Genomic DNA, 22,854 nt, shown 5'->3' with positions numbered 1-22,854 from the left:
CATTATTATTTTTTTGAAGACATGGTCTTGCTGTTGTTACCCAGGCTGGAATGCAGTGGCAAGACCATAGCTCACTGCAACCTTAAACTCCTGGGCTAAAGTGATTCTCCCACCTCAGCTTCCCTACTAGCTGAGACTACGGGTATGTGCCATCATATCCAGCTAATTTTTTAATTTTTGTAGTGACGGGGTCTTGCTATGTTGCACAGGCTGGTCTCGAACTCCTAGCCTCAAGCATTCCTCCCACCTCAACCTCCCAAAGTGTTGGGAACACAGGCGTGAGCCATCACACTCCATAAACACCCTTTTTCATTTGGAAGGTATCAAGCAAGTGGCCAAGTTTCTGCCCTGCTAAACTTCCCATTCTAACAAAGCCATGTTTTCTTTAGTGTCCTTCTGGGAAGGAAATATATAAATAAGTAAATGAAGGATGAAAATAATTTGCCCTCTTCATAGATATTCAAAGAAAAGACCAGGGTAACCCCTGGAGAATTGTAGATCACTTGACAACAACTTAATAATTAGAGAAAATTAATTTTATTTGTCACAGTTTCAAAGACTGATACGAGTAACAGGTAAAATTGTTTTAAAATTTGGTAGCAACTCTTACTTGAGGCATGGGATACTGTCCTTTGTTACTCCTTCACTAGCAACAGTGTTAGTGCTCCCGGAAAGACTCCTTGAAGAAGGAAGCTGGGCTGAAAGATCTGGAAACGGAGGACTTGTTTCTGGTTCGGGGGTAATAATATCTTCAACATCATACTGAAGTCGTACCTCTAATGACTTAAAAAATCAAGTTTAAATTTAATCTAAGTTACAATAATAATCATCAAGTTTTAATTTAATCTAAGTCATAATAAATAATAACATTAAAATACTTGATAACTTTTTAGGAATCATTCACACAGTTTTTTTCAAATTAATAAGTTCAATTTCAATTTATAGTAAAGTTGAGAAGTATCTCATGCTAAGTCAAGTAGTTAATTATATGGACTATTCAATGGCAATCACAAAAATGTAAATTTTTAAACTTCAGAATTAAAAGAAAAATACCTCAGTGAAGATAAAGTTTTTATGTAATAAATATACTTTAAGATACAGTATAAATTACAATTTGGCATACAATAACAAAAGGAGAAATTGGTTATGGTTATTCCAATGACAGAAATTAAACTCTTTTCATATACACACACAAATATGTATGTGTGTGTAGAGTGTGTGTGTGTGTGTGTGTATGAAAAAAAAATTGCTTGTTTAAAGCCTTTTATTATAAAAATTTTCCAAAAGAAATTCCATATTTTTGGTTGTTTGTTTTATTACCTTGGTTCTTGTTTAGCTAGATCAGAATTACTTATAAAAAGGATTAAAGAATAAAGAGATGTCCTAAAAGGAATAAAGAGATGCCCTAAAACCCTTTTTTAAACTAAAAAAGTTTTAAAATGAAGTACTTTATGACTGCATTAAGTGCATTAAATGATTTAATTAGAACTGATTTTATAAAATGTATTTGCTTTATAATGTAAAAATGAGCATTTTTGAGATTGAAAATAATTACTTACAAAAATGTCATTATGGGAATATTATCAAAATTATTGTCATAATTATTTTAAAACTACAGAAAAACCTCTAGTGGTGGCAATACAGTTACCAATTATTGAGTGCTTACTACAGTAAGGACACTATTATAATGTCTTTATACAATCATTATAAGAACCCTATGAAATTGGTATTTGTATTTCAAGTTTATTTTTATTTTTCATTTTTATTTACACAGGGGATTATACACATGATGAAACTGAATCATAGCCACATTCTACTATTGACTTATGGCTTGCTCAGAGTCACACAGATACTTAATGGGAAAGCCAGAATTAAAACCTAGGTTTATCTGACTCCAATGCCTGGCCTTTTAGCTACTATGCAATAGAAGGGTAATACTAATTTTAGTTGTTGAGGGAAAAACACTTATACACATTTCTGTAGTAAATAATCTTTATCTTCTGGTAAAATAGGCAAGGTAGAGAAGAACAATTATTTACAGGTGGCTTCATTTATAATTAATTTATCCTATAAATATCATCATTATTTTGAATAAGCAGAGTATTTCCTTGATTTAAAAATTAAGATTTAGGTAAGACTGCCCCATAATTAAATCCACCCCATAAAAATGTTGCTACATAGAAAATGATTAAAAATAACCTTATTGTAGCTGAGAAATAATAATTTATGGCAAACAGTTGAGAAAATGAAAATCAGATGAACTTAAAAATTAATTAAAGTCTAGAACAAAGCCTGCATTAATTTGATTTTTATACATAAAATAAATCAGTAACTATATGTACAAAACCTATATATTTTATTGGTATATAGAGAAGAATATATAGGTATATATTCTACAATATATACGTATTTCAAAACATCATGTTGTAGAGTTGACTTATTTTGGCCAGGTAGATGCAACTCACATAACATAAAAAAGAAAAATGAGAAAATTGTGACATGTTTAATTTGTAGCAAGATTAACTTAAAACTAAGCTTGTTTTGATATTGAAAAAAATACCAAGTTTTGATAGAGAACTGTTTTGGCCTTTTAAGCCAAGCCATTTATTAATATGTTATAGTAAGTAATAATAGTAATTTAAAATCCTATGAATTTTATTACTGGCCACATACTGCACACTCGATGAAAACCATACCAAGTAGTCAAATCTATGATGGTGGCTTTCTTTTAATAACAGTAAGTGTGAAAGTTAAATTTTAAATAACTTACCACTATTTCTGTTGTAATTTCATATCTGCTGAATCTATAAATTATGACATATGCAGAGACTCCTGATACACAGAATATTCTGCTCTCTGGACACCAGTAAATCATCTGAATGGCAAATGGATCTTCCTCTACAATTTCGCATGTTTGTTTTCCTTCTCCTACCTTCTGTTTTTCAAACACTTTTGAAGTTTTTAGCTTGTACAGCATCTGCAGAGTTACTATAAGACATTGAAGCACAGTTATCTTTTAATTTAAACTTATTAGATATTATTAAAGCTTTTCCAAATATATTTGCTAAACCACAAAAGTAAACCTAAGTAGATAAAGTGAATTATATTTTAACTAGTAAGCATTCAATGCCATGCTTTCATATCAGTACAGTTGCTAAGGGGAGAGCACAGGGAAAAAATAAACATTCCTTGAATACACTATATACCAGGGAATATATAGTGGCTTTCTTGTATATGTCTCAGAAAAGTCTCATGTAGAAAGTATTTTTATCATCATTTACATAAAAATATTGGGGCTCAGAAAGTCTAAAATGGGAATACTGAAAATAATTCTTTCCTAGAGGAGACTCCCCCATGCTTTATCTCAATTTTCCCCTTTGATTGCTAGAGAGGGTGATGATATTCCTAGAGGGTTTACTCCTCTCAACAAATTTTCAGACATTCCTTAAGAAACATTGTAATTTACCAGTTAGCAATACTGAGAGTCCAAGAATCCGTAACTATTTGAAAAGGAATCTTTTCTGAGTGGCTCTATGTCAAGAAGGGTCAGATATAATATCATAAACTGTGTTTGTGAACTGTTTTCAAGAATATTTGGGGGAATATTTTTCCATTAGAGACCATGGTGATAACTCTCTGTAAAAGACCTATGATTCTACAAATAATCCTTTGGTAAAATTTTAAATATCAGTAGTTCTGAGAAAAGTGCATAATCTGAATCTAATAATGAGAAACATTAGTCAAACCAGACTGAAGGAGATCTTATAAAATAACTGGCCTGAACTCCTTAAGAATGTCAATGTCATAAAATGAAGACTCAGGAACTTTTTTAGATTTTTTTAAAACTAAGGAGACATGATGACTAAATGCAGCAAATGATCCTGGATTTGTTTTTGTTGTAAAAACTATTAATTTGGAAAAGCTGAATAAAATCCAGAGATTAGATAATAGTGTTGTGTCAGTGTAATCTCCTGGTTTTGATGACTATATCTGGTTATGTAAGCGAATGCCTTTGTTTGTAGGAAATACACAGTGAAGTATTTAGGGGTATGTAATGTTGGATGAACATTGTGTCTCCAATTTACTCTCAAATGGTTAAGTAAAAAAGCTTTATGTATATATGTACATGTGTGTGAGAGCAAAACGTATGGAGGGAAGAGAGAAAGAGTAAGAGAGATAGGGAGAGGGACGGAACAAATGTAGTATACACTGATATTTGGAGAATCTGGTTGAGAGGTATAAAACATTTCATAATCTCTTTTTTTTTTGCATTTTTGTAAGCTTGAAATTATGTCAAACTAAAATAGTTTTTTATTTTTATTTATTTATTTTTTAATGCACAAGGGATTGTACTGGGTGCTATAGCCTGGCTTCTGAGGTCAGATAGGGTATCATTCCTATGATTATTTTGTTACAACAGTAAAATGATATTGCAGACATCATTAAGGTTCCTAATTAGTTGACTTTGAGCTAATCAACAAAGAGGTTATTTTTAACAAGTCTAACCTAATCAGATGAACCCCTTAAAAGAGGAACTGAGGCCCACCCTGAAGTTTACCTTCTGGGAGAGACACTCTCTCTTGCTAGCTTTGAAGCAGCAAGCCACCATGAGCTCTGAATGTGCAAGAAAATGAAGTCTGCCAACAATCACATAAGCTTGGAAGAGGACTTTGAGTCTCATGAAACCACAGCCCTAGCCAATACCTTAATTACAGTCTTGTGAGACCCTGAGCAGAGGACCTAGCTAAGGTATAATCACAATCATAACATGCAGAAACTGAGATAATAAATGGGTATTGTTTTAAGCTGTTAAATTGCGGTAATTTATTATTCAGCAATAGCAAACTAAGATACATGGTAATATAAACTCAGTTACTCAAATTCACTTCGCTTTATATATTAGACAATCACAGTTAGCAAACTAAGTGATTTTTTTAGACATCCATTAAGTTAGAGATATAACCTTGACTACGGTAAAAATATTAAACATGCTGTGATCCTTTGCAATTTATATTCTGAATGTGATAAAATATTTACAAAGTAACTTCTCAAAATATTATTATGCATATTTAAGGGTGTTATGCACTCTAATAATTAAAGTGTTAAAGTGTTCTCCACATTTTAAAAGCCAGAAAATGATTTTTGAGGTGGTGGGAAAGGAGTAATGACATCACTATGCAATGAATTTTGTTCCAGGAACAAACTCAGGTTTGCATGAAACGATTCATTAACAGAAAATCTATTGGCTTTTAGAGTTTCTCTTTAGGCACTTGCTTTTTACTATGTGAGGTCATAAGGGGGCTTCAGAATGCGTGGGCTGAAATCTTTTAATCCTTTTCTCTTGCTGATAGTTTGTTTGCTTGCTCAAGGAACTCTACCATGTGGGATAAGAATATTGTCAATATTCAAGCTTCTTCCTCTGCTTTTCTGTTTATTGAAGTCTTCCTCAGAAGCTATTCATTTCTATCGCTTCAGACATCACTTTTATGCTGCTTCTTCATTGGTTTCCATTTCTATTCTCCCTACCTGCTGTATATTTTTACTTGAATTTTCGGTGTTACTAAAAATTCAAAGCTCTCTTATATTCCTTATTTCCAAAAGAGTTACCTACATCTTCCTGGTTTCTCATCTTCAGAAACTTAGAGTCACTGTTAACTTGTTCTTCACTCCTAATCCTGTCAAAAGTTAACTATCTTCCAAAGCTCACACTAAATGTTAACCCCATCAAAATATCTTTCCTGGATCTACCTGGTCCCAGAAAGACTCTCCTATTTCTGATAGCAAACAGAATTTGGGGTACTGCATTTAGAGTTCTTATCATATTGTTTTCCCTATAGTTATATATGTGCATTTCTTTATCTTTTCTCATGACTACATTTTTCTGAAGGGTATATATGAGTATAATGAAGTCTTAAGTATCTTTTCATGTCTTTCAACATTGAGCAGAATACCTTACTTATTATTCCTTATGTTACATAATTCTCAAGAATTTTGAAAGAGTTCTTATACTTATCAAATCATTTGATCTTTGCAGGATGCAGTAGATGAGTGGGGAAGAAAACTGAAGACTAGAGGGTTAAAAACACTTGGCTAAGGTCACACAGGTAGGAGGTGAAGGTAATTCCTTGAACAGAGTTAATCTGACAGAGCTTGGTACTTTTTCTGATGTATTGTGCCTCTTGTAGATATAATGGGTTGCTGACAAAGAGTGACTTAGTCTGGTTTACTTTATATTATAGAAGAGAAGTAAAGATAATACTTTAAACTGATCTAACAACGTAGGTAATGGATTTTTGTAACAATAGCTATATATGCATGCTAAAAATATATCCAAAATGTTAACTGCCCAAACTAAAAAGTGGTAGCTGGCTATAAATAAATATTAACCAATTGGTTTCTGTTGTACAGAAACTTGAAACTTACTTGCAGAAGCATCCCAAAATTTTATTGATCCATCTGCATGACTAGATGAGAAATAAATTAGCATTAATTAAAGTATACTAAATAAAAATCATAATCACTCCAAATGTACAAAAACTTGAATTACTGTTAATAAAATTTTGATTCAAAAATACCACTTTAATGAATACTAATATATGCTAAACCATTTCTAAGCTTAAAACAATGGCTCATTTCTTAAACAATATACTAAAATCTAAAGATTAGAAAAAGAACAGTAATTCCTTAGACTTTACTGTAAAAGATTATATGTGTAATAAAGAGCAATGAAAATGGCCTGTGGAAAGTGAACAACATATTTTCATGTAAAATTATTTATATTCAATTAAAAAGATAGATAATTTTGATATTACTATAAATATTAATTGAATATCATAGCAAAATTAAAGTTCAGTTTCAAAATATAAAAGCAAATCACCAAATATATCGAGTTGCATAATCATTTGGTAATAATAAAATGTCAATTCTATAAATATTCATCTAGAAAATAGAAGTGGATCAAATACTTCTCTCTTCTTCAATACTTCAATACGTTTGATGAAGTCAGCATTATCCTGACACCAAAACCAGATAAAAACATTACAAGAAAAGAAAATTACAAACCGATATTCCTCATGTGAATAGGCATAAAAATTGTCAACAAAATATTAGCAATATAAATCAAGTAATATATAGAAAGGATAATATATCATGACTGGGTTTTCTTAGGAATGTAAACCAATTAAAGATTTAAAAATATCAACTACCATATTAAAATTCACTATAATGACAGATTACAAAAGAAAAGCCAATAGTCATGTCAATAAATGCAGAAAAAGCATTTGACAAGATTTATCTTTCATTCATAAAAAACTTTCAATAAACTAGGAACAGAGGAACTTCTATAACCAGATAAAAGATGTGTAGGAACAAACTACAGATATCTACTAACAAACATAATAGTGAAAGATTGAATGTTTTTCCCTAAGATCAGGAACAAAGCAAAAAAAAAAAAAGTTCACTCTCACCATTCTTATTCAACATCTTATTGGAGGTGGTAACCACTGCAATAGGGAAGAAAAATAAATAAAAAGCATACAGACTAAAAGAGAAGAAACAAAATTGTTTCTATTTGCAGATTATATGGCTATGTAGAAAATCCCAGAGATTCTACAAAAAGAATACTGGAATTCATAAATGAGTAGCACAATTGTAAGATACAATATCAACATACAAAAATCAATTGTATTTCCATTGAATAGCAATAGACATTTGGAAATTTAAGCAACAACATATTACTACTTACAACAGTGCCAAAACCAAAAAATAGATAAAATCTAACATAATTTGTGCCAGATCTGTATGCTGAAAATTATAAGATGTTGACCAAAAAATAAGGCATTAATAAAAGGAGATATAAAACATATTATTGAAAATTGTATGACTTTTTAGATATTTGTTCACTTAAATAACATATAAATTCAATGTAACCACAAATATGGTAAAACAATTTTTTTGTAGAAATAAACAAACTGATGGCCATACTGCAGAAAGCAATGTACAGATTCATCACTATTGCTATCAAACTGCCAACATCATTCCTCACAGAATTAGAAAAAAATATTCTAAAATTCATATGAAACCAAAAAAGCCTGAATAGCCAAAGTAATCCTAAACAAAAAGAATAAAGCAGGAGGCATCACACTACTCAACTTCAAACTATTCTATACCTGGCTACAGTAAACAAAACAGCATGGTATTGGCACAAAAACAGACACATAGACCAATGGAACAGAAGAGAAAACTCAGAAATAAAGCCTCACATCTACAACCATTTGAGCTTTGACAAGGCTGACAAAAACAAACAATGAGAAAAGAACTCCTTGTTTAATAAGTGGTGCCAGGATAACTGGCCCTTACTTTTCACCTTATACAAAATTAACTCAAGATGGATTAAAGATTTAAATGTAAGACCTCAAACTACTAAAATCCTAGAAGAAAGCCTAAGAAATAGCTTTCTTGTTATCAGCCTTGTCAAATAAGTTATGGCCAACCCCTCCAAAACAATTGTGACAAAACGAAAAATTGACATGTAAGACCTAATTAAACTCGAGAGTTCTGTGCAGCAAAAGCAACTCTCAACAGATGAAACATAAACCTACATAATGGACGAAAATATTTACAAACTATGCATCTGACAAATATCTAATACTTAGAATCTGTGAGGAACTTGAACAAACCAAAAAACAAACAGATAACTCTTTTAAAAGGTGGGCAAAAGACATTAACAGACACTTCTCTAAAGAAGACATACAAGCAGCCAACAAACATATGAAAAAGTGCTCATCATCACTAATCATCAGAGAAATGAAAATCAAAGCACAACAGGATACCATCTTACAACAGTCAGTACAGCTATTATTAAAAAGTCAAATAGTAACAGATGCTTGCCAGATGGCAGAGAAGAGGGAATGCTTAAACCCTGTTGGTGGGAATGTAAATTAGTTAAACCACTGCTGAAAGTAGAAAGCAGTTGGGAGATTTCTCAAAGAACTTAAAATAAAGCTACCATTGATCCAGCAATCAATCCCATTATTGGGTATATAATCAAAGCAGTATAAATCATTATACCTAAAAGGCACATGCACTCATATGTTCATTGCCATGCTATTTACAATATAGCACATGGAATCAACCTAGGAGCCCATCAACAGTGGATTGGATAAAGAAAATATGGTACATATATACTGTAAAATACTACACAGTCATAAAAAAGAATGAAATCACATCCTCTGCCGAAACATGGATGGAGCTGGAGGCTATAATCCTAAGGGAGCCAGAACAGGAATAGAAAACTAAATACCACATGTTATCACATATAACTGGAGCTAAACACATAAACACAGAAAGAATAGACACTGCAGACTACTAGAGTGGGAAGGGAAGGGAGAGATGTGGGTTGAAAACCACCTGTCGGGTACTATGCTCACTACCTGTGCCCAGTATACCCATGTAACAATCTTATACATATATCCCTGAACATAAAATAAAAGCTGAAATTATGTTTTTAAAAGAAAAGTAAAGAAATTAGAATAGTCAAAGCAATTTTGAAAAATAAAAACAAAGCTGGAGAACTCAAACTACATAAGATTTAAGTCTCATCCTAAAGCTACAATAAAATGTTTGTGCTGGTGAAAAACAGACACATATATCAATGAAACATAGTAGAGAGTCCATAAATAGAACCATATGTATATGGTCAACTGATTTATTTTTTGAGAGAGGGTTAGTCACTGAGTGGCTTACTCTACTTTGTTAATAGCTTTATTGAGATATAATTTACATAACTATAAAATTCGCCCATTGTGAGTATACAGTTTGATAATTTTTAGTAAATTTACACAGTTGTCACATTGACATCATCATCCAGTTTTAGAACATTCCCATCATCCCAAAAAGTTACCTCATGGCAATATGCAACCCTCTTTCCCATCCCCAGTAGATTCACAATGATCTACTTTCTGCCTATGTAGATTCTTTTTTCTTAGAATTTTTAAACAAGTGGAACCCACCTACTGTTTTATGTCTGCATCTTTCACTTAGCATAATGTTTTTGAGGATAATCTTTCTTACATGTATAAATAATTTGTTTCTTTTTATTGCTAAATACTCTATTTACCCCTTCGCCAAATCATTTGGGTTGTTTTCAGTTTTTGGTTATTACAAATAAAGATGCTATGAATGAATTCATATGCTTATGTACTCTAATTATACACTAACTAGGCATTTTTAAACTTTATTACTAAATTCTGCAGCATGTTGGTCTGAGACTCTATATACCCCAACAAATTTTAATTCTATTTTTCATGTAATATTTGATATGAAAATAACAATGTATGTAACATAGATTTAATATACTGAATATAATCATGTTGAAACTACTCAACCAAAGAACATTACTAATAATGTGCATCTACAGGTGTGTGGCCTAACAGAGTAGTCCCCAACCTTTTTGGCACCAGGGACTAGTTTTGTGGAAGACAATTTTTCTATAGACAGGGGATGGTGAGAGATGGATTCTGGATGAAACTGTTCCACCTCAGATTATCAGGCATTAGATTCTCATAAGAAGCATGCAACCTAGATACTTTCATGTGTGATTCACAATATGGTTTGCACTCTTATGAGAATCTAATGCTGTCCCTCATCTGACAGGAGGCAGAGCTCAGGCAGTAATGCTCACTCACCTGCCGCTCACCTCCTGCTGTGTGGTCTAGTTCCTAACAGGCCATGGACTGGTACTGGTCTGTGGTCTGAGGGTTGTGAACCCCTGACCTAACATGTTACTTATCCTGGAACAGGGTCCATGTGTGCTTAAGCAGATTATTTTTCTCCTATTGATAGGTGTAGTGTTTTGTATCTCTAATAGGCCCAATTGGTCTATAGTGTTTTTCAAATACTCTGTTTCCTTCTTGATTTTTTTGTCTCGTTGATCTATTCATTATTGAAAATGTGGTATTGAAATATAGTACTGCTACTGTGTTATTCTGTTTCTTTCTTGACTTTTGTCAGTTTGCTTCATATATTATTGTGCTCTGTTACTTTCATATGTATCTGTACTTTTTATATCTTTCTGTTGAATTGACTCTTATTATTTGGTAATGTCTTTCTTTGTTCCTTGTGAGTTATTGACTTAAAGTCCAATATAAATGTGTTCATCTTGTTCTATTTTGGTTACAATTTGCATGATATATATTTTTCTATCCTTTTAATTTCAACCTATGTGTGTCCTTAAATCTAAAGTGAGTTTCCTGGAGACAGCATATAGTTCTACTTTTTTCAATCAAGCCACTCTGTCTTTTGATTGAGGAGTTTAATCCATTTACATTTAATGTAATTATTGGTATAGAAGGACTCACAAATGCCATTTTATTATTTTCTATATGTTATGTGGTTATTTTGATCTTCCTTTCTTCTCTTGCTGGCTTCCTTTGTGTTCTGTTTCGTTTTAGTGACATACTTTTATTCCTTTCTCATTTTCTTTTGTGCACCTTCTATAGGCATTTTCTTTGTGTTTACCACTGGGATTACATAAAACATCTTCTAGTTATAGCACTATTTTAAACTAACAACAACTTTAACTACATAGAAAAAAAATCTACTCCTTTACATTCACCCCCTCTTTATGTTACTGTCCAAATTACACATTTTTATATTTTGCATTTATCATATTTTACAGTAATTTTATGCCTGTATATTTTAAATTCTATGCCAGAAATCAAAGTGATTTATCCACCACAATTACAGTATTACAATATTCTATATTTTGTCTATAAACTTAACTTTACCAGAGAGCTTTTAATTTTTTTATGCTTTGGTATTGTTTTCTAGTGTGTTTGTTTCAACTGAAAGAACTCTCAGCAATTCATGTAAGACAAGGTTAGTGGTGATGAACTCCTTCAGTTTTTGTTTATATAATGAGGTCTCTATTTCTTCTTCATTTTTTGAAGTTGGTATGCCAAATATAGTATTCTAGGTTGGTGAGTTGTTTTCTTTTTTCTTTTGGCACTTTGAGTATACCATCCCACTCCCTTCTAGTCTGCCATGTTTCAGCTAAAAAACCTGCTGACAATCTTATGGGGATTTCCTTGCAGGTGATAAAAACTTTTCTTCTTGATGCTTTCAAGATTTTCTTTTTGTCTTTGAGTTTTGATGGTTTGATTATAATGTGTCTATGAGCTTCTTTGGATTCATATTATTGGACTTATTTAAGCTTCTTGAATTTTAATTTTCATTTCTTTCCAATTTAGGAAATTTTTGGCCATTATTTCTTCAAGCAAGCTCTCCAGTCCTCTCATTCTCATTCATTCTCTCCCTCCCTCCCTCCCTCCCTCTCGCTTGCTCTCTCATCTTAAATTCACATAATGTATATGTCAGTCCACTTGAATGTGTTTGTAAGGCTCTTAGGCCCTCTTCTTTTTGTTCCTCTGACTCAATAATTTCAAGTGACCTACCTTCCAGTTCACGGACTCTTTCTTCTGCTTGGCCAAGTCTGTTGTTGATACTCTCTAATGAATTTTTCAAATCAATTATCATAGTATCATATTCTTCAGATCTAGAAGTGTTTCTCTTTAATAATTTTGAACTCTGTTGGTACTCTCATTTTGTTCATGTATCATTTCCCTAATTTCATTTAGTTTTCTATATGTATTCTTTAATATATTGATTTTTAAAAGATGATTATTTTGAACTCTTTGTTAGGTAATACACAGATTTCTGTTTCTTTAAACCTTTTCCCATTTAGGCTAAAAAAGTGCAGCTCACTTCTAGTGCTCCTTTAATTTTACATATACATGCTTTTTGAGGATGAAGCAAATCTGACTGGTTTTCAATATTAAAATAAAACATGAACACTGTTCTTGGAGTTATTTCTAAACAAAACTAACATCAGAATAATCTATTTCAGAAAAATCAAATTCTTCAAATGATTCATTGGCCAACAACTGTACAAAAATGATGTTAACATCACACATAGGAATGCTATGTTTTTTAGGATATGACATTTTCAGTGATCGAGAATTACTATATTTTGTAAATGGAAATATCACTACTAAAACCAGAATGCTATAAATAGAATGATGTTTCTTTTGTTTCCAAAGTCAATATACTAGAATGATGCAAAAATAATAATAAAAGTGAGATATTTTGAGGCAAAGTTATCTTGGCATAAATGTTCTAGCTGCAAGTGCTGCCAGTGAGTATTCTTGGGGCAAATGGGGAAAAGGTAAAATCAGTTACCGGATTTTTTATTTTTTCATCTCTTTTATTGGGCCATGTTTCCCTGTCTCTTTGTATGCTTTACTTTTGTTGAATTTAACATGAAATAGTAGCCACATCCTTAGGGATTGACTTTGTACAGAGGATATTCTTCATAAATCAGCCTCTAAGAGCCTCTCAAAACTTTCATGGGAATTTGTCTTCTCTGGGCTTGTGCATGTAATTCCTAACTAGTGAAGCTTTCCAGTTTCTTTTTTAGGAACTTGTAGTATCTTACTGCCTCTTGTATCTCTCTGGAATACTAGGTTCTCTGATGCTACAAGCCACTGAAATATATTTTGCTCTCAGTGGCACTCAGGTATGCAGAGTATGCGAGTTCTCTAACAGATGATACAGAGACTGGTCTCTTGAGCAGCCACTGTAAATCCAGAACATTGGGTATATGTTCCACTCTTCTCTTTCCACCACAATGAAGCCATGAGTTGCACTTTTACTCCTAATTGTGAGCTGTGCCAGCTTGGAAAAAGGACAGATATGGTTGAAATGCTTTTTTTTTTTTTTTTTTTTTTTTCCTGAGACAGAGTGTTGCTGTGTCACCCAGGATGGAGTGCAGTGGTGCGATCTCAACTCACTGCAACGTTTGCCTCCAACTTTTGCCTCAAGTAATTCTGCCCTACCCTCCCAAGTAGCTGGGACTGCAGGCACGTGACACCACACCTGGCTAAGTTTTTGTATTTTTAGTAGAGACGGGGTTTTACCGTGTTAGCCAGTATGGTCTCGATCTCCTGAACTTGTGATCCACCCACCTCAGCCTCCCAAAGTGCTGGGATTACAGGCGTGAGCCACTGCACCCAGGTGCCACTGCTTTTCTTACCCATTTCAATGTGAACATTCTTGGTTTTGACCTTGTCTGGGGTACTGTGACTTCCTAAATGGTTTCTGAAGTTGTCATGTCTTTTTGGACCATATATTGTTGTAAAGTGAGTGTGTCTGTGGAGAACAAGATCTAGGGCTTCTTATTCTGTCACCTTGTTGATGTCACTCTCCATTAATTCTTTTTTATAGATTTTTTTCTGTCTTTTTACTTTCAAATTATCTATGGTGTTATATTTGAAGTGAGTGTATTGCAGATAGCATATAGTTAGGGATTCAGAATATCATATAAATTTTTTTCTGCTTTTTTTCATGTTTCCTCTTTTTTTGCCTTCCTGTTACTTGAATTATTATAGTGCTTCCATTTTGATGCATCAGTAGTGTTTTTAAGTGTACCTCTGCATAATTTTTAAAAAGTTTTTTTTAGGCATTACATTGTATCACAACTTATCACATTCTACCAGTGTCATCCTATTACCAGTTCAAGAAATATATAAAAGCCTTAACACCCTTCAAATTTTTGTACCCTTTCCCATTTATAATTGTGCTAAATATTTTCTCTATATACATTTACAACTATCCCAGACAATGTGATTATAGTAACATCAGACACTGTTACTATAATCTTTGCTTCAACCATAAAATATACTTTTAAAAATACAAGACATGAAAAGCCTATTTTATTTATCCATACTTTTGTTTCTGCATTATTTCTTATTGATGAACGAAGGTTCCTTCTTTTTTTCATTTCCTGTGTACGGAACTTCTTTATATACTTTTTAAGGGTTAATTTGGTGTTGACAAATTCTCTTAGTTTATTTCATCTAAAAATGATGGATTTTGATCTTAATTTTGCCTTAATTCTTGAAGGATATTTTCATTGGGTATAGGATTCAGGGTTGATAGATCTTTTCTTTCAGTACTACAAAAATATTCATTTTCCTTTTGGCAGGCAGGGTTTCTGATGAGAAATCTGCTGTCATTCAAATTGGTTTGGCCGTATAGGTTAGATGTCATTTCTCTATTGTGGCTTTCAATATTATTTTTATTTTAGTATTTACTATTCAGAAGTTTGATGATAATGTATATTGGTATAGATTTATTGGGATTTGCTCAGCTTCTGGAATCTGAAAATTCATGTGGTTTTGCTAAATTTGATAAGTTTTCAGCCATTATTTCCTCAATGCTTTTTAGTCCCACCCTCTTTCTTCTCTCCTTCCTCATTTATTTCTGGTGACACAGGAAAGGGGATGGGGAGTGGTAGATACTCATTACTGCTGGGCAGTGGAGAGAATTCTGGCTCCCCACAACACCACAGGGGAGGGGTTTCACCTAGCATGGTACAAGGCCCCAGCTCCCTACTCTGCTTTATCTGACACTCTAGGGAAGTTGGGCTATCTAGTCTACCCTGATAAGGGTGAAAGTCTACACTCCTCACTTGGCCTTTACTGGAGTGAGTTGGGGTGGGGCCATAGTTGTGTGTGTGGGAGGATGGTGAGTGTGTGTGTGTGTGTGTGTGTGTGTGTGAGAGAGAGAGAGAGAGAGAGAGAGAGAGAGAGAGAGAGAGAGAGAGTATGTGTGTGTGTTGTCAAACCCAAGTAGAAAGATTATTTTCTAAATGTTTTCTGTTTTGATACACTGCCCCTTTCTTCATCCCATGGTTAAAGAGAGCTAGATTTGGTTGGGATTTTTCATCCCAACACAGTTCTATGTTACTAACTTCTTTAGCTCTAATTCTTGGATATATGAGACAGAAAGAAAAGTTAGGGAACTGACTTCCATGCTATTCTTTAAGGCGTAGGAGTCCTACCTGGTCTGACACTTCACATTTCCCAGTCATCTTATGTTTGTCTTATACATAATATCCAGAGTTTTTAGTTGTTTAGTGGGAAGAATAGGAAAAAGTATATTGACTCTATTTTCCCATTAGCAGATCCCTTATTATCTTTGAAATCTTATATTTATAATTAGGTATATCTCTATTTTTGTTCCTAATATTAAAATATCAAGTGGGTTATCATACAAAGAAGTGTTATTTCTGGTGCTGTAAATTTTGAGGAATATTTTAAATAACCACCTTGTACAGATACAAAGCAGTGATTCCTAAATTTGGCAAAAATAGATAAATGTTTATAAGGGCCTTTGTAAAGCTAATATTCTGTGATTTCCAGTGAAGGCTAATATCTCATGACTTCCCCCTTTGACATTCTCCTGGTAATACAATCTATGCTTTCTTTTTTTGTTATTATGTTTCCAATGGTTTGATTATATCTTCTGTCAAGATTAGAATCTTTGGATTGTTATTTCTTATGTTTTTACTTTTACTTAAACTATTATTCTGCATAGAATACAATTATGGAAAAGTATCAAGACTCAGTAAACATCTTTTTGTTGATGAACTAATAACTCACAAAACACATCTACTTACCCAGTAATAATAATTTCTGGATATGTTTGTGCTCCAAGGTTCCAAGCTCCTCCACTAATTGGCCACTCCTAAATAGATTATCCAGAAAGAATATATATATAGATGCGCATATATGTGTGTGTGTGTATATATATATAGTTCAAATTGCTTAGATTTTAGTTTAAATGACTTAGAAATTTAAAATAAAAATATCTTAAAATGATGAAAAGTTCACTTAAACGTAAATAACTGTAAAATAATCAAGAATGAAGTGTGCAGCTGTCTTTTAATTCTTTCATTGAGCAAACACCTCTAAATGTACAACTCCATCTTCCTTAAAAATATGGATTTTAACCAATCTTAACATTTATATAAACAAATCAAAGAAGTATTTTTAATTGTACAAATAAAGTGTTGCTACATGTGTCATATAGTATGTGTACCACCAAACTACTGTGGTGCCATTTAACATAGAATCTATGTAAATAGCATCTCTCGAAGTTATCCATACCAACAGCCCTGGGAAAATAACAGAAATCATAATAGATGATCTGTTACAATAGTAAATATTTGAGTCTTGCATAACTATAACAAAAATTCTAAAATGTTATTTAACAAATGACTTTTAATAATTGTATGTCCTAAACCATTAATTTAATTATAAACTAAGAAGACCTGAGTCTTTTTATTTTCTTAAAACATAATCTTTCATCTAAAATAAAGGTTACATCTTATGACTCAAATATACATTAAAGTACATACTTAGTATATAAATATATATAATAGATAAGTATATCAATATATAATTATATACCTAGTATATAAGAAATTTATATTTCTATAGGCTTAAAGCTATGTAGCATTTAGGAAATTTGAATTTAAGAAGTTATGTCTTTAATAGATGTTGGCTTATAACTTAAAAAGAATTTAGTTCAAGTCCTCCTATATGGAATGTCAGAAAATAAAGCAATGGGAAAAAGTATAAACATGTGATATGAATACAAGAAAAGTTATTTATAATTTATACTTTTACCTTATTACTGTATCCTTGTTTTTTATGCTTGACTCCTATAGAATACAGTACTAGAATCAAATCCGGAGGACAATCAGCAAAGTACGCTGTGCATGTAACTGGTGATTCATGAATGTCCATGGGATATGGATTTTCAAAGATCGGAAAACTAATAGATAAACACAATATATCAGTGTTATTTTACAAAGATAAAATAAAAAATCATTTTGATAAAGCCCTAAAATGTCTCTAAATATTTACTAAAAATTTCACTTGTTTTTTTTTCAGTATCATAAAATAAGGATTGTATGAACAAAAGTGCTTTTTTTATAATAGCAATTTATAAAATGTAATATTAATGCTAGTAAAATTTTACTCAAACTCAAAATTTACTTCTCATAATTCCAACATTCCACAGTGGCACTGCTTTGCTAATATAGATACAATGAATTCTATTAATCTGAAACTATTATATGCCAAGTTGACTTAGTTAATTCATTAAAACTTATATAAACTAAGCACTTTACCTACATACAATGGTAAATATTTATTTAGTATCCTTATAAATATTAATATATAAGTAAATTTTGACTTTTTTCAATGGGAGTGCTATGGTTTGGATGTTTGTCCCCTCCAAACCTCATCTTCAAATTTAGTCCCCAGTGTTGGAGGTGGAGCCTAATGAGAGGCGTTTGGCTTATGGGGGCAGATCCCTCATGAATTGATTAATATCCTGTCTTGGAGATGAATGAATTCTCCCTTTTTGTTCCTTTGAGAGCTGGTTGTTAAAAAGAGCCTGGAGCCTCCTCCTTCTCTCTAGTTTCTTCTTTAATCATGTAATATCTGCACACACCAGCTCAGCTCCCCTTCACTTTTCACCATGAGAGAAAACAGCTGAAGTTCTCACCACATACAGATGCCCAATCTTGTAAACAAAATAAACTTTTTAAAAATAAATAAATAAATTACAAGCTTCAGGTATTCCTTTATAGCAACACAAAACAGTAAAACAGAAAATTAGTACTGAGGAGCGGGTGTTGTTATAAAGATACCTGAAATTGTGGAAGCACTTTTGAAATGCGTGATGGACAGAGGTTGGAGGAGTTTGGAGAGCTCACAAGAAGATAAAAAGATAAGGGAAAGTTTGGAACTTCTTAGAGAGATTGGTTAAGTAGTTGTGACCAAAATACTGACAGAAATGTAGGCAGAAAAGGCCATGCTGATGAGGTCTCAGACAGAAATTAGGAACTTACTGGGAACTGTAGCAAAGATCCCCATTGTTGTACCATAGCAAAGAACCTGGTTGCATTGGTGCACTGTAGCAAAAATTTGGCTGCACTGTGGAAGTTTAACCTTAAGAATGATGACATAGAGTATCTGACAGAAAAATATTCTAAGCAGCAAAGTGCTCAATAAGTGGCATTGTTACTTGTAACTACTTATACTAAATTATGTCCACAGTGGAATCACCTAAAGGAAAAATTTATAATTAAAAGGGAAGCAGAGCATTAACATCTGAAAAATTTGCAGGCTGGCCATGTGGTAGAAAAGAAGAGTGTTTTCAGGGAGAAATACAAGCAACTACTTGCTAAAGAGATTAGCATGACCAGTAAGGGAGCAAAGTACTAACAGTCCAGACAATAGAAAAAAGGCATTTCAGAAATCTTTGAGGCCACCTATCCCATCACAGTCCCAGGAGCCTAGGAGAACAGAACAGTTTTGGGAGACAGGCCCAGGGGACCACTGCCCTGTGCTCCTTTGGGATGCTGTTCCTTACATCCCTACAACTCCAGCTCCCACTGTGGCTCAGATGGCCCCAGCTACTACTGGGGTTGCTGCTCTAGAAGGCACAAGCGATAAGCCTTGGTGGCATCCACATGGTGTTAAGTCTGCAGACACCCAGAACACAAGAGCCATGGAGGCTTGGCAGCTGTCCCCTGGATTTCAGAGAACATATCAAAAAGCCTAGGTGCCCAGGCTGAAACCTGTCACATAGGCAGAGCCACCAGCAGTGTGCAACCTCAGTCTGAAAAAGCCTCAGACATTCAACTCCAATATATTAAAGCAGCCACATGGGCTATATGCAGCAAAAACATGGGGACAGGACTACCAAGGCCTTGGGAGCCCACCCCTTGCACCAGTGTTTCCAGGATGCAGGACATGGAGACAAAGAAGATTATTTTGGAGATTTAAGGTTTGATATATACTCTGCCATGTTTTAAAGCTGCATTGGACTTGCTATGCTTTTATACTGGAATGGAAATGTTTACCCAGCACCTATACAACCATTGTTACCTTAGAAGTAAAGAACTTCTTTGGGAGGCCGAGGCGGGCGGATCACTAGGTCAAGAGATCAAGACCATCCTGGCCAACATGGTGAAACCCTGTCTCTACTAAAAATACAAAAAAATTGACTGGGTGTGGTGGCGTGCGCCTGTAGTCCCAACTACTCGGGAGGCTGAGGCAGGAGAATTGCTTGAACCCGGGAGGCGGAGGTTGCAGTGAGCCGAGGTCACGCCACTGCACTCCAGCCTGGCGCCTGGTGAGGGAGTGAGACTCTGTCTCAAAAAAAAAAAAAAAGAAGAACTTGTTTTATGTTTTATAGGCTTACAGCTGGAAATAACTTACCTTGAGTCTCAGATGAGACTTTGGACTTTGAACTTTTGAATGGATGTTAAAATGAATTAAAACTTTTGACACTATTAGAAAGGAATGATTATATCTTATATGTGAAGACATGAGTTTTGGGGACTTGGGAAGAATGCTAGGATTGGGATGATTTTTCCCTTCACAGGGGCAGATTCCTCATGAATAGATTAACATCTTCCCTCAGGGATGAGTTCCCACTCTTAGTTCCCTTGAGAGCTGGTTGTTTAAAAGAGCCTGAAATCTGCCCCTTCTCTCTCTTGCTTTCTTCTCACCATGTGATTTCTGCACATTCTGACTTTCCTTCACCTTCTGCCATGAGTAGAAACAGCCTGAGATCCTCAACAGATGCAGACACCCAATCTTGGACTTTCCAGATATCAGAATTGTGAGCTAAACAAAACATTTTTCTTCATAAATCGTCTAGCCTTGAGGATTCTTTTAGAATAATATAAAAAGGACTGAGACAAAGAGGTAATATATGGAAAACTTCTAAATTTTTTGCAGGTATAATGGAAAGATGTGTGTCATATAGTTAGGTTTGTGTGTATGTGACTGTGTATATCTTAAAGATCATTTCCTACATGAACTAGAGAACATAGATGGAATGAAGACTTATGGACATAATAAATTTCATATTCTCAAACCTACTATAACTTAAAAAGGAAATAAGTATAGAATCAAATTTAAAATTCCTGTAGCTACTTAGAACATCATATGTACCAGTCACTGTACTAAGAGGAAATTAGTATTATTCTATGCTATATCTGTTCCAAGTCTGTGTCATCATATAATTTCTGACACAATGTGTTTTTTTTTTGTTTGTTTGTTTTTTAGGATAGGAGGCAGCTGTTACAGATACAATTTTCTATTTGCTGTTGCTTAGAGATTGCCACATTATTATGTTTTTTGCCATATTATGAGAAACTTAATTTAAAAATTAGGGATTTAGTCCAATCTCCAGAGAATATGGTGTGTGTGTGTGTGTGTTTTGGCAGGAGCTCTCTTTCTACCAATCTGAAATATTGCAGACAGTATCTCAAATAAGAATAGTTATATATGCAAAATCAGGTTAAAGAAACAACTCATGTTTAGTTAAGTGACAAGTAGGTTAAACTAGATGTACCAGAGGTTAAACTAGATATATCAGAGATTCTCTGTTTCAGAGTATAAATTATTAACATTCCTAAGATTAAAGAGTTGTAAGATTAATGTCTTCTCTGCCCTTGAGATCCTGGTCTTCCGTGTTGTCTGCTGCCATGGTGCAAATGGATCCCCTTGAAGACCAGGCCTACAATTTAGAATTTGATAACAGCAAGAGGTAACAATAATAGGCTCCTGAGAAAGTGAAATATCATGGAAATGTCTGAGAAAAATTATTTTAGTACATTGGCAAGATTAGGCAAAAAGATATTAAAAAGAGAAATAACTAAATTTACTACAGGAATTTAGACATAAAAGTATAACTGATTATTGTGAATATAGAAATGAAGATATGAATCCAAGAAATCAAGAACAGAAATAATTTGTAAACCCTAATGCTTGCCTTTGTGTTGGGGATCAAATGGAAGGAGAAAGATAAAAAGAAAAAAAATTGAAAAGGATTCCAAAGTTACAACTTGTTTGACATTCAACATACCTGAGAGGTAACCATTTGGAGGGAAAGAGAACATACTCAGTTTTTGACATGTTAAATTTCCTGTAATAGCCAATGAACTGGGAATGCCACAGAGATTTTACATACTAAAGATGGTAAAATGTTAGATAAAAACTTGTAAACAAAATATTAATTCACATATATAGGATAATGAAAAGCACAAGAATGTATGTATATATAAAATGGTGACTTTTCTGTTATGCATACTGTATCAGAATAAAACAAAAATTAAATGAAAGAATATATACTAAAGAAAATGAACATGAAAGGTAAAGTATAATGGGCCTGCAAGGATGTTAGATACTTAGACTAAGTATGAGTAACCAACAAATATGATGTAGAAAGAAAAGTTGAGTATCAATGAGATCGGAAGAGTATATTTTAGTAAGACTTATGTTAAAACTTCTTACAGGAATAAGCATAAATCCTTACATCTACACAAAAAGTGTAATGTTGATAAATAGGGCAGCCAAGCAGAATTCCCAGTTATGATGATTTTATGGCCCAAATCCTACATCCCTTTCAAAATACTGAGAATAATATCTGCAAATTAGTATGAGGAAGAACCCTGGATCTTACATTTACAAATGATGTGGAAAGTAGAATTCAGACTGATTTATTCAATAAGAATTTATTAAGAGCCTACTCTATGTGGAGACAGAGCCCCTCCTTCATGGAGTCTATAGCCAAGTGGGGAGACAATCTTTAAGCAACAGCAAATAGAAAATTGTATCTGTGTCAAAAGCTATGAAGAGAGAAATGTGGGGACTATGAGAGCCCACACTAGGATATGTGACCAAATTATATAGTTAATGAAATATTTAATTAAATAAGGAAGTGATACCTGGCTTGAGAATATTACAGATAAGATGTTAATAAGGGGAAAAAAATGAAGGGAAGGTTATTCCAGGCAGAGGAGAGATAACTTACAAAATTGTGTCATAAATATAAGAGGCTAGAAGATCAGTAGGTGAAGAACATATAATGATGGAAATCAGTTTCATGCTATTACCATTATAATAAAAATGTATAGTTGGAAAATTT

The 22,854-nt window shown here is 33.3% G+C and overlaps 1 protein-coding gene across 7 annotated transcripts in view; it reads right to left on the bottom strand.

Annotated features, from left to right (window-relative positions):
• Positions 1-22,854, bottom strand: part of STXBP5L (syntaxin binding protein 5 like) — a 419,550-nt gene that overhangs the window by 148,999 nt on the left and 247,697 nt on the right. For all 7 annotated transcript variants that reach the window (XM_017513535.1, XM_017513534.2, XM_017513536.2 and 4 more), the window contains exons 13-17: positions 17,529-17,676; positions 16,517-16,584; positions 6,424-6,464; positions 2,771-2,988; positions 611-783 (exon numbers count right to left, since the gene is read on the bottom strand). In XM_017513535.1, coding sequence (XP_017369024.1) covers positions 611-783; positions 2,771-2,988; positions 6,424-6,464; positions 16,517-16,584; positions 17,529-17,676 — 648 coding nt within the window. The remainder of the gene's footprint in view (positions 1-610; positions 784-2,770; positions 2,989-6,423; positions 6,465-16,516; positions 16,585-17,528; positions 17,677-22,854) is intronic.

This window comes from Cebus imitator, unplaced genomic scaffold, assembly GCF_001604975.1.
Source record: "Cebus imitator isolate Cc_AM_T3 unplaced genomic scaffold, Cebus_imitator-1.0 Scaffold494, whole genome shotgun sequence".
NCBI classification, from domain to species: Eukaryota; Metazoa; Chordata; class Mammalia; order Primates; family Cebidae; genus Cebus; species Cebus imitator.
The sequence above is the reverse complement of the archived record's forward strand: the minus strand, read 5'-3'. Positions and strand labels throughout refer to the sequence as shown.